At 40.0% G+C, this 13,543-nt stretch overlaps 1 protein-coding gene across 1 annotated transcript in view; it reads left to right on the top strand.

Moving 5' to 3' along the window:
* The window catches only part of LOC149794208 (uncharacterized), a 73,443-nt gene that overhangs the window by 7,783 nt on the left and 52,117 nt on the right, over nt 1-13,543 (top strand). Inside the window, exons 4-6 of the mRNA XM_089966542.1 lie at nt 214-285; nt 6,770-6,881; nt 7,489-7,586. Of these exons, the coding sequence (XP_089822668.1) occupies nt 214-285; nt 6,770-6,881; nt 7,489-7,586 (282 nt within the window). The remainder of the gene's footprint in view (nt 1-213; nt 286-6,769; nt 6,882-7,488; nt 7,587-13,543) is intronic.

The raw sequence follows: 13,543 nt of genomic DNA on the forward strand, positions 1-13,543 counted from the left end.
GTTTAAAATTTGTTTTCTATCGATGGCGTGATATAGCAATCTGATGAATTTAAGATGCAACATTCACGCTTTTTTACGTGAACGAATTGGGGTGTAACTTATATCTGTGTCTCCGTCACTTTTGTGAAAATTTCGATGTGTCACGATTTAGAAGAATAGCTATTCCCATAATCCTTCAGACACAATGAATCATAAGAGTCTCTTTAATTACAGGACTGTTCTGTTGAGTCTGTGGTGACATCTGGCGGATTGGCACTTTTTAATGTCGGTTGCAGGCCCAAGACCGTAAGTTTGAAATCATGATATAGTCCATCTACAAAGAAACAATGAACTAAATATGTCGTGCGAAATTATATGTAGACCAATATCTGTTGTTCAGTTAGATAAGCATAGTAGATAACATACAGAGCAAAGAAAGTGGTTCGGATAGATAAGTATACTAGACAGTCTCTAATAAGTAGTTCAGTTAGATAAACTCCTTGTTAGTTGCCATAAGTTTTTCAGTTAGATAAGCTTCCGGTTAGTTGCCATAAGTTTTTCAGTTAGATAAGCTTCCGGTTAGTTGCCATAAGTGTTTCGTTTAGATACGTTTAGCTTCATTTTGCATCAGAAAGTCTGAACTTTCCCAAAAAATAATGTTTGGGATGACAATTTCAGTATCCTAGACTAAAGATTTAGCATAAGCTGTTTGTTTTGGCTAAAGTTAGAGTATTCATATTTTTCATTAGTAAGTGCTTCAATAGAAAACCAAGATGATATTTCAGTGGGTTTTTTTAATGCTGTCTATATCTCCAGATATTTCAGTATGCTGTATATGCTGTCTCTATCAGATGATATTCCAAAATGGTGTTATTCTGTCTGTGTCTCTAGATATTTTGGTATGGTGTTATTCTGTCTGTGTCTCCAGATATTTCGGTATGGCGTTATTCTGTCTGTGTCTCCAGATATTTCGGTGTGGCGTTATGCTGTCTGTGTCTCCATGTATTTCGGTATGGCGTTATGCTGTCTGTCTTTCCAGATATTTCAGTATGGCGCTATACTGCCTGTATTTCCAGACATTACAGTACAGCGTTATGCTGTCTGTATTTTGAGCTATTTCAATATGGCATTGACCGCCCTCGTGGCCTAGTGGCTAAAGCGTCCGCCTCGGAGCGGGAGGTCGCAGGTTCAAAACCCGGCCAAGTCATGCCAAAGACTTATAAAAATGGTACTAACAGCTGCCTCGCTTGAGCATTAAGAGGTTAGTGTTAGGACTGATCGGCCTGCTGACTGGGTGGGACATCATGCTACATGTCTGCGGTATGATGCCCCAGTGCTAGATAACACTCTGAACTGCCACACGGCAGACATCATAGCGAAATGACTGAAAAATTGTTGAAGCTACGTTAAAAATTCAGATCACACACAGAGAATATCACTATGCTGTCTGTATTTCCAGATTTTTCAGTATAGCGTTATGCTGTCTGTACTTCCAGATATTTCAGTGTTGCGTATGTTGTCTTTACTTCCAAGAAACTCATAGTTATTATTCTTAATTGAAGCGTTGACCAATTTTAGAACGAAACATTTTGTATACCGAAGAAAACCAATTATTCATTTTAGAACCAAAACAACTTAACAAACAAAACATTTTGATATATTTGGTTAACATCTCAATAGGAACAAGAAGGAATTTAGAGTAAGCTGGAGATAAATATATTAACAGCAGATATAGTTCAAGCAATCATCCCGTTATTTCTTAATTAAAACACGTGTTAACAGAAGCTTTGAAAGTTTTAAATTTGCACAAAGACGTCCGTTTTCTTTTATTCACGATCACTGTCTTAAATGGTTTTTATTTTAGTCCAATAAATAGAAATAGCCATTATTATTTCGCGCGGGGGAGGGGGTCCGTAAGTACGTTTCCCGTTATTTTAAGTGTAAAGTGGGAGCTATATATCACTTGAATAGTAAAGTCTATTTCTGAATGCGTGACAAATTCCGATTTTGTGTGTGATGATAAACATTAACGACAGAAATAACCGTGAAGTATGCTAATATATTTGCATAAAATTAATCTTAGTAAGCAAAAGCAAAGAAAGAAAGAAAGAAAAGTGATGCCGATGGAAAACCATGTTTTAAACTTACATAAGTAAACAGAAAGAACAGAAAAAATGAATTTATTGCAGCAAAATGGCAAAAACATAATTAACAATATCGACCTTCAACAACAGAGCAATTTGTACCATAAGCACCCTAGAAGATTTCAAAATTATCAGATGTCTCTATTGTAAATTCTCATGTGCTGAATTGTACATATTAATTAGGAAGACTGTATTTACACAAGGTATATACATTTTTCATATTTTTGACAATTCTTATAATTTTGTTGAAGCTTATGAATACATAATATTCGAGGAATAAAATGTTTTGTACAGAGCTAATTAAACACCATCATTACCAATACTATGATACTTGTTAAAGCTCAAACTTCATTACGTAATTTCAGACAATAGTTCATTATTTGGGTGGAAACAAAATATTCAAACATCTAAAATCTACAATTACTTCTCGTTATACATGTATTATTTCAGCATGGGTAAGATGAGAATTGCTAGTGAATTTTTCATGACCCAGATAAGATTACAAGTTCATTTTAGTGCCTAAAACGAGATCACAAGTTTATTTTTCATGACAAAGATAAGAATTGCAAGTCCATTTTAAAACCATGTACAGAATCTTTACAGCTTTCCTTGAGAATGTTGATGTATATGTGCAGTTTGTTCCTTAAAATAATGTAGACCTTAACTATAGTCAATATAGTGTCGATGCAGGAGTAGAAATGCGCATATATTACTTAGAAACATTTCACACTACCAGAGACGACAAGCCCCCTTAATATCATGTAAACAATAACGATCATTTTGCAAACAAGCTACGAACAACTTTCCAGGCAAAGTAGAAAATGGCATGTGTTGTGTATTCAAGCTGAAAAGAGGAATACCCGGGAACTTTAAAAAGTTGTATGGTATTAGTGGACCAGAAAGATGAATGAGTCAAAAACCAAATGAAATTACAAAAATACAACAGTCTCACATGATAAACAGTCACCTTTTGCTAGTATTCATAATGTGGAGTGCTCGGTACCTAGTGTCGTGTAGTGACTGAGAGAGATAGGTTCTTCATAAAAGCGCCAGATTTCTGCAGTGAGTTCAAGCCAGTTTTTTTATGAAACAAGAGCGGACGTGCTCACGATCAAGCTGGATGAAAGCTTTATTCGACTCTTCATCGATTACTATAGTGGTGTGTGCCTTGGTGGATTCTGAGCTATTTTCATTCTATTTTAGATCGTTGTATTTTTCACCATTAGGAAAGGTAGCTACCTTTCAATGAGCTAGCGGTGTGGTCTGGCACTGTATTTAGTTTACCAACTGCGATCATGCGAATCTCGTCACGCTGTTTAGCTTTTTACATCCAGACGCCCGCTAGTAAGCCTAGAGGCAATCTCAGCCAGTCCACAAGTTGCGACAGCTTCCTCAAGCCCAACAATAGTGAGGGCGGCAACAATGGTAGTGAGTGAATGATTGTAATAAGGTGGTGTAAACTCCATGGATGGCCCTGACACACCTCAAGTGTTGTTTGGAGAGAGCTCGCTGATTTCTGGAGTGTGAACATACAATCGCCAGTCCTTACAGTGGATGACTCCGAATAAATACAAGACGTTTGAGTTTCTGTAATAGAATCTAAGTACTTTATTTTTAACTCTATGGGGAGTATTTCAATCAGTAGTGGAAGTAGTATTCAACTAGGTGTTTTGACCAACTGGCATACTTCGAGGGTGCAATTAAGTGGACAGAGTGTGGATTGAACTAGTGTCAGTTAGTTTCTAGTGCGTAGGAGCCTGTTGGAACCATGACTTTTATGGATGCTTGAACTACAGTTCTTGGGTTAACTGTCCATAAGTGGTGTGCTTGCTGAATAGGGGTATCTGTCGCAGAATAGTAAACGAGTGGGTTTTTGGACTAAATGAATAAGACAAACACAATGTGAGAAAGATGGAATATTATGAATGAATTAATAAAGAAAAACATATGATGTAAAAATACAATGATTCTCTCACGCTGTCAACATATGATTTACTCAAATCACTCTACACAACATTCACACATTGAAAATAAACACACACAAAAAAAAATATTAAATCAATATGAAGTACAGATCCAAGAAACCTCATGGACTGCAGATACGCTTCAAACAGTATTTTACACTATAAGAGATTCACATAATCTCGAATATGAATTCTACTAAGATTCAAAATAATCTTATGAACACAATCTTATGAACACAGCTAAGATTCAAAATAATCTTATGGATATAAAAATGCAATGGAACAAAAATTGATTCAAACGTATGCTTCTAGACCCCTTGTACAGTCGCACGATTCCTTGGGTTGGCCCACACTCTTATCGACCGCTCGCACCCTTTATGAATCCACCACGAGTACAGTCATACGTTACACGTACAGACAGCATACAGCACCTTTTTTATTTTGCTACGTCTACGTCCGTGGCACAGACATACGTACATACATACATACGTATTGACAGCACTCAGGATTAAAGATTCTGGAAACTCCAGACAGCTCTAAACAACTTTAGACGGCTTCGGACAGCTTCAGACAGCTCTAGTCATATTCACAGTCACATTGACAATCACACTTCATAGCGACAGACACAATCACAGCGACAGTCACAATCAGCTACAATAACAGTCAGCTACAATAAAACCAAATTGGTCATAACAATAGTTTCTTATAATCTATAGATATATGATAATACTTTAACCTCTAACAGTGACTTGTAATTCAATACTTTCAATCTGCTTTGTAATAAATGCATTATTACGCGATAAGACATTACAAACCGAATAAGCTTCGCATATCAAATGAAAATGTAAATTTAACACTTACCTCTATGGCTGGAGAACAATGGAGAGTGTACACTGCTTGACGTGATCCAAAAATGACCAGTGTGGTTTTAGAAATTGATCTTACTTAAATCCATAGGAGAGTGAGTGCAAGTCAGGGTAGAATACCCGTGCATATCATGTTAGTCATGTTACCTCGTCACAAGTAATCTCTGGCTAGGTACATGTTAATAGAGTCGCTTACCTGGAAAAACACGTATTCACCCTAGATAACATTGTACGCATGTACAACGAGAAATAGTCGAATAGTTTTAAGACAAAACCAAGTTATTTCTTTGCCTAATTCTGTGACAGTATCATGGATGTGGGGTATGTGTGAAGGCTTAGACAGTTTCACCTCTTCTCATGTCTGATACTAGTAAAAGCTAGCTGTTTCCTTAACCATATTTTTGTAGAATTGCTTGCTGGGGTGTTGGCTCAGTGGTGGTTATATGAATCAGTCAATTGGATCGCAATCTGAAGGTAGAGAGTACGTCTGTAGGGTTTTCATTATGTGGGGAAACCAGCTACTGATGCTGCTAATGCAAGATGCCTGCTTGCAGTCTATGTGCATGCCTGATGATGGTACCAAATAGGATAACGTTTATCATTTAGATGAGATGGTCTAAGGAGATCAGGCCACTTTTAGGCCATAAACAGCTCTATTTTCCTAATTTGTATCCTGTCCTGAATATCAGTTTTTATATCCGCCCTTCAGGATATACTAAAGTGGGTTGCTGTTCATGTTTCCTTAATCATTGTTGTTTTTCCCCAGGTCCTTCGATAATGCTACCTGTCTTTTAAGGCCGTTGAATAGCAATGCTGTTTTTGGACGGGTTTACTGAAACCCAGTCAGCTCTGGAATACGTATAGATAGATGCCAATTTGATCTAGAGACTACAAGTAAATTTATGTGGGTAATGCTATGAATGTTGTCCCAACTGATGCTCCATGAGTATTTAGTTGGATTATATAACGTTGGTCGTTGTAGAATCACTTGTAAAGGATGGGGAATAGTTTGGGGCCTAGCTTTATATCCTGCTCAGTTTAGAAGTAGCTGCTGAGCTGGTGTAGCCATTTCATCTTGCTAACTGTTGTTGTCTTTAGGTCTTTCATGAGGAGTAAAAGGTTGCCAGTAATGCCATGTAGATATAGCTTGATCAGGAGGCCTTCTTGCCATACGACGCCGAAGGCTTTTTCCGCATAAAGAGTGGCTAGATAAAAAAAAATTTTTTTTATCTGTGTATCATGTCTGTTCGAATGTTTTGAATACCACAGTGCTGCGTCATTAGGGAACGTGTTTTGTGTGAAACTCCTTTGGTGTTTATTTTGGATAGGAGTCAATTTGCACTCTGGCCAAGCACGGTGTCACAGTGATGCCCCTTTTAATTACTAGGTAGAGTATGGTCTGTTACTTTTTAGGCACTCTCGTGATGATCCCTGCTTTCAACGCTAATTGCATAACTGCTCTTTGGATGATGTTGAACAGAAGACTGGCCAAATACATAGAGGTGTGATGGTGGCCAAATTTAAATTGTCCTGCGGTCATGACAAGGGTGTTCCGAGCCTTTCTATTTGACAGTTTCTTGATAGCCTGTTCTACTTCTGTTCCTTCCAAAATGAATAGAGGTTCCGACTGAATACAACTCATATTTACAAGTAGGAGATGATAGTTGGATGTCAGTTGAATCGTAATGCCCTTTACTGTGTGTGGTTACCTTCTTTCTGTAATTTAGATATAATCTTTTTTGGATTATATTAATCTCATATCTATTCTATTTTAACATTGTTTCTATTTTATTTCAATATTTACTCTTTAAAACAGCATTGCGTGGACATAAAGAGAAATTTATACGACACATCTATGGATCTAATCACGTGCGTGGAATGCTGCACGAATGGAGACTTCTGCAACCGGGAGGGCTGTGGCAGTATAGGTATTCGATTTTGGCCATTCTTTTTGTGATAACATTTAATTTCGTTTGCATATTGATAAAGGTATAATTTAACAGAATGTGACTAGCTAGACAATATTATGATCTGTTCCCCTACATTATGTTCTGAATCAGGCAGGATAGAGTGTTTATAATCGGCTTCATTTGAATCTCTAACATGGCTGCTGGCTGTGTTTTACCAACTGGCATTATCAACTTGTTTAAAATAAAAATTAGCTTTATGCAAAGTCAAACATCCGTTTCGAGTTTTGTGTCATGCAAATTTATGACGAGCTATACAAAGTTCCTCAGTGAATGTGCCGGCTAAGAGAAGCTGCCACTATGTTTCCAATGGCGCCTTTAACAAAACTTAGCTTATTTCAATGTCGATAAAACAACAAAATATACTGGATCGATCTCGATGACATATACACTATCACGAGATAATGAGGTTCATGGGGTGAAAAAGACATGATAATCGAGGAGCAATCGCTGTACATTAGCATACTGCTAATATCTCTTTCATTTCTTAGCAGTTGCCACCAAATCTCCAGTGAGAATATATTTCACTGACTGTGCCGACTTTAATCCACTTCTATGTTCTCTTCAGACGTGCCGCGTAGTAGACGAGGTCCATACTGCTACAACTGTGATGTCCAATCAAACACCACCGCATGTAGGAAGGTCACGCTCTGCGGGCCTGATGATGTGAGTATAGGGTCAAAGGTCAGGGATACACTTTAATAGGAAAAGCATGACCTTTCTGAATTAAAAAGAATCCAGATTTAAGAATCACGACGCAGAATTGGCCAACAGGCAGTGTTTGACGTTGATAAAACGGAGCAAAAATATAAAGGCTTAATTGCATGAAAGTCAGCTTTGAGACAGTATTACAAAGAGTTATGAAGAAGAATGAATTGTGCACTACATGACACGATTATTACTCCCAACTCCACACCTTCCTTAGGGTAGCAAGCGAGAATAACACTACCTGTTGAAATTCGGGATACTATTATTTTAACCCCACATTATTATTGTGTAACAAACATCGTTAGAAAATAAAAATATTGGCCCTAAACTTGGAGAAATATTATATTTTCTACAGTTACATTTTACGGTGATGATTACATCCTATTTTATTATCGTGCTTCATAAAATACTCTTTGCAGACGATTCCTTTCTTCTACTTAATTCCAAAGATATGTTATTTATCCCAAGTATGTTAATGGCGCCACCGAATGTCAGATGTGACGGAAGTAGTTAAGGGGGATCTTATAGGGTCTATGGGATTTATCATTAAAAACACCCTTGGGAACATATAGGGTCTATGTAAATTTAACATGGAGAAAAATCGTGGGAACATATAGGGTCTATGGGAATTAACATGGACAAAAACCCTGGGACAATATAGGGTCTATGGGAATTAACATGGCCAAAAACCCTGGGACAATATAGGGTCTATGTAAATTTAACATGGTCAAAAAACCCTTGGGACTGTATAGGGTCTATGTAAAATTGAAACAGGGAGGGTCTCTATTTTTTTTAAAAAAAAATAAAATAAAAAATAAAATAAAAAAGGGGTAGGCAATGGAAAGACTATCTCTTTTCGAGAAATATGGCTGGCCCTGAAAAGGGCCTTTGGTTTATGTTAATATGCCCTTAACATAAAGGGCATTTGCGACATCTTCTTGTCCTCAAACTTCGTCTTACAGCAGGGCCATACATCAGAGTCCTCTTGAGGCAACCTTGTCTCTCTATATAGACTCTTCTTATCCACAGGCTGCTGCTGGTCCTGTGGACAACGGTCCACTTGGATCGGACATACATGAGCATGTCCGTCCTGAACATCATTGTTGACACAAGGGTTGAAGATTCAACGTCTGTCCACATGTTGAGGCTCCGACAATAGGTGAATCAATGCAGTGAACTGCGCTTATTTATAGGGACAGAAAGGATTGAAACGGATTGAGTTCATTCACCAATCCTAACACGCGTTACAGAATTCAGTCAGCCCGCATCCAATCCGAAGAGAGCAGTCTGTGACGTCACGTAGTCTATATAGATTCGCTAGCGCTTGTGTGCAGTCAATCTATGCGACAGTGATTCAACATGACGGAAACTCAGAAAACGATCCAATGGGGTGCACCAGCAGGGGAGACCGCCCAAGGGAACCCGGACTTACTTTCAGAAGAGGTACATTGGGATTTTGTCGATTTTCTCTCCTCGCAAGAATTTGTTCCGGAACCTTCGTTACCTTCTTCATTACCGCAAGTGGAGAATTTTAGACAGAGACAGAAAGAAGAATTGGAGAAATTTATACAACGACAAAAGGAAGCGGAACAGGCTTTTCTCTTACAGCAACAGCAACAAGAAGAAGAGGTAAGAAAAAAACAACAGCAAGAAGAAGTAGCAGCAAAGAAACAAGAGGGTGAAAATCAAACGGTCACGGTACTGTTGGACATTTTAGCGGAGTTAAGAAGTCTGAAACAAATGTATCAGACTTCTTTATCACGACCGAAGAGAATACGACCTTCCCGAGCTATACACGTCAACCCTGTGACTAAGCCTACCGTACCACCCTTAGTGATTTCAACCCAGTCATTATCATCATCATCAACATTACGCAGTCCAGAAGTAGGCCTTGGCCGTGGCAAAGGCATAAGGCAGTTAAAGTTGATTGCTTAAACTCACCCCTACATCATAAAGAAAAAAGGCCCTTTTCAGGGCCACCCACATATCTCGAAAAGAAATACAATTTCAATTTGCCAATAACTCAAAAAAAACCCACCCATTTTACCCTTATAGTACGTGTCCTTGTATGAGTGCGTGAGTGTAGCTTCTTATTTTAAAATCAAAACTCAAAGACTCTTACCTTATATCATTCATTTATTCTTTTATCCATTTTTTACAATCCAATTCATAACACAACACTTTAATTAAAAGTTCATTGATTTCTTCTTTTCTCCTTGTTTAGTCTCTCTGTTTTTTGAATTTCTTCACTGTCACACTCTTTTCCTCTTCTTCCTCCTCACTTTCTTCCCTTCTTCTTTTCTTCTCCTGTTTCTTTTTCTTTACCTGGCTGCTTTCTTTCTCTGAAGAATCCCTCTCTTCCTCTGAAGAATCTCTCTCTTCTTCTGAAGAATCCCTCTTTTCTTCCGACTCCTCTTGTTTCTTTTTGGGCAATCTGGAGATGTCCTTTTTCTTTACAATAATAACAGGTATCTTGACTTTTGTCTTTTCTAGCCCCTGTTTTTGTTCTTTTTTGACGGTCTGGACACTCTGAAGACCAATGCCCTTTCTTCTGGCAGATATAGCAAGTATCTTGACTTTTATCTCTAAAGGAAGGAGAGTAGTCCGTAGGCTGGTCTGAAGAGAATTTTCTAATGACCCCTCGCAAAGCTCTGACGAAACGTTCCATCTGGTTAGTCTCTTCCATCGTTGTGCTCGGCTTGAGAGTGAAATGAATAGTGAAAGGATAAGACACACACACCCTTTTATATACGCTGGTCTGCTATGACTATAAAGTAGCTCATGGTGTTTGAACTTGAGTCATTTGACTTTTTGCTTTCAAGATGAAACGATCTAATTCATTCGAGAAGAAAGAAGAAGAAAAAGAAAGTAAGAGGCAGAAACGTGATCTATCGCCTCGTACCAGGGCTGAAATCTTGGCACAAATTCATGCCAGTGATTTTGAAGAGGACATGAGTGAACCAGAATCCGAACCCTCTAAACCAAGTTCACCACCCTTAGTCAACCCTGAAAAATACTATTTCATTCGAGAGACTGAAAAGCGCTCCTCTAGAAAATTTAGAACCACGGCTTACAAATACACGGTGAAGTTTAAAGATTTCAAGTCCGAAGTACCGTTAGAGAAAGCAGAAGGGTTCATCACCGGAGTGTGGGATTCTCTGCTCACTTCACTCAAGCGACAATGTCAACCCAAAGAAGACGATCGCTTGAGACTTTCCATACAACACGACGGTTTGAAATCCCCTGTTTGGATCGAGTTTAGCACCCCTGCAGAACTGACCGCTTCCAAAGTCATGGACAAGATTCAACACGTGCAACAATCTAATGACCAGTTTGACATCACCGATGGAAAAGCCACATTGGACATGACCCACGTCTCTCCTCCTCAAGGAACCGGACGCAAAAAGATGTTATTGGTGAATGACCTTCGCAGCATTAAGCGTAGCCTTGTCCAAATTCACAATCCTCATGACCAGATGTGTTTAGCCCGTGCCATCGTGGTGGGACGAACCTATGCCAACAAGAACGACACGGTAGAATGGAAAAGAGACTGGGAGAACATTCGACAATCGGACCGAGCCAAACAACGAAGTGAAGCAGAACTCCTGTTACGACAAGCTGACCTGTCCAAAGACACACCCTGTGGCATTCCTGAGATGCAAAAATTGCAAGATGCCCTAGCTCCACGATACACCTTGAAAGTGTACCCTCAAGAAGTGCGCGGGTCTTTGTTGTTTCGAGGGCAAGATTTTAAGGACGGAAAATACATTCACTTTTATCATCACGATGACCATTTCGATACCATTACCAGTATCACCGGATTCCTGGGATACGGTTATTACTGTGAGAAATGTGACCATGGTTATAATAATCGAGAGCAACACAAGCATTGTGGATCGAAATGCTCAGGATGTTTGGCCTCTCCACCCTGTCTGAGCGAAGAACCAGTGCCTTGTTCAACTTGTCTGCGTACGTTTGTCAGCCCTACCTGTTACCAACAACATCTGAAAACGCAAGGTTCACAGACGAAATGTGCTTGTCAACTCCTGAGATTGTGCCCTACGTGTGAACAAGTCATACGTATCAATAATACCAAGGCACACGTATGTTCAGGAAAGAAAAAATGTCACATTTGTCACCACATCGTGGACTTGGAACACCAATGTTACGTGCAAAAATACCAACCCCCACCAGAGAAAGAGGACGGTCACAAGAAGAAAGGCAATTTCATCTTTTTCGATTTCGAATGCATGCAAGAGACTGGCATTCACATTCCTAATTTCTGCGTGGCTCATCGAGCGTGCGAGAAGTGTATTCAAGAACCTATCTTCAGTCATTGCCCTCTCTGCAGCAAGATTCCTGGAGGGCGTGAAAAAATCTTTCGGGGACCAAACACGTTAGCCGATTTTGCCCAGTGGGTCTTAGACCCCGTCGACAAGACGTGGAGCCAAGAGGACATCGAACGTTACGGAGATTGTCATCGTCATGCCACGGTGATGGCTCACAATTTCTCCGGATACGATGGACAGTTTCTTTTGAGGTACTATACGGAACAAGGCACCGAGCGTCCTAAAGTGACTTTGAACGGAGCCAAAATCATTTTCATGCAAGTGGGACAAGTACAGTTTAAAGATTCGATGAGCTATTTGGCCATGCCTTTGAGTCGAATGCCTAAAACGTTTGGAATGACAGAAATGGTTAAAGGGTACTTTCCACACTTTTTCAATACGGAAACCAATCAACATGCCGTTCTACCCCATTTGCCCGAGGCTCACTATTACGACCCCGACAACATGCGTACCGAACAACGAGAAGCTTTCTACGCTTGGTACCAGGCTCACGCCTCGGACCCTTTCGACTTTCAGGAAGAAATGCTAAAGTATTGTCGTTCCGACGTGGACATTTTACGGCGTTGCTGTGGAAAATTTCGAGAACTGTTCATGGAACACGGAGGGGTCGATCCTTTGAAAGAAGCTTGCACCATTGCCAAAGCGTGTTCCTTAGTGTACTGCCAACGATTCATGCCTGAAAACACCGTGGCTGTCATCAGTCCTCAAACGACCCACTATGTCAAACGTCAATACTCGGTCAAAGCCCTACGTTGGTTACATTACTTGTGCGACAAGGAGGACAAGTGGATTCAGCATGCCCGCAACGGAGGGGGCGAAAAGACCATCGGAACGTATTCGGTCGATGGCTGGGACTTAGAAAACCCCAAGATCGTGTACGAGTTTAACGGTTGCTTATTTCACGGATGTCCCGTCTGTTACCCTGACCGTGGCACCAAAAATCAGTTTTTGCAACGAACCATGGAAGACTTGTACCAGGACACTTGTCAGCGTCGCCTAAAGTTAGAACAGGAAGGATACCAAGTGGTGGAAATGTGGGAACACGAGTACGATCACCGTATGAAAACCGATCCCGAGTTTAAACGCCTCGTGGAAAGTTACCAGTTCATGGACCCGCTGAACCCGAGGGATAGTTTGTACGGAGGAAGGACCAATGCCACCTGTTTGCTGTACCAAGCCGACGAAGAGAAAGGAGAAGAAATCAAATACTTGGACGTGTGTTCGCTGTATCCCTACGTGTGCAAATATTGTCGCTTTCCTGTAGGGCACCCGCAATTGTTCACGGAACACATCGACCTGAAAAACATTCGACAATACGAAGGCTTGATCAAGTGCAAAGTTTTGCCTCCCACCAACCTATACCATCCCGTCTTACCTCACCATTGTCAAGGCAAACTGATGTTTCCCTTGTGCCGTACTTGTGCCGAAACGTGCAACCAAGACCAACCTTGTCAGCACAGCCAGGAAGAACGGGCCTTGACGGGAACCTGGGTTAGCGTAGAATTGTTCAAAGCTCTGGACATGGGATACCAACTGTTAGAAGTGTACGAAATTTGCCACTTTCCC

The sequence above is a fragment of the Sinohyriopsis cumingii genome, chromosome 8 (assembly GCF_028554795.1).
Source record: "Sinohyriopsis cumingii isolate HCF-2022 chromosome 8, ASM2855479v2, whole genome shotgun sequence".
NCBI classification, from domain to species: Eukaryota; Metazoa; Mollusca; class Bivalvia; order Unionida; family Unionidae; genus Sinohyriopsis; species Sinohyriopsis cumingii.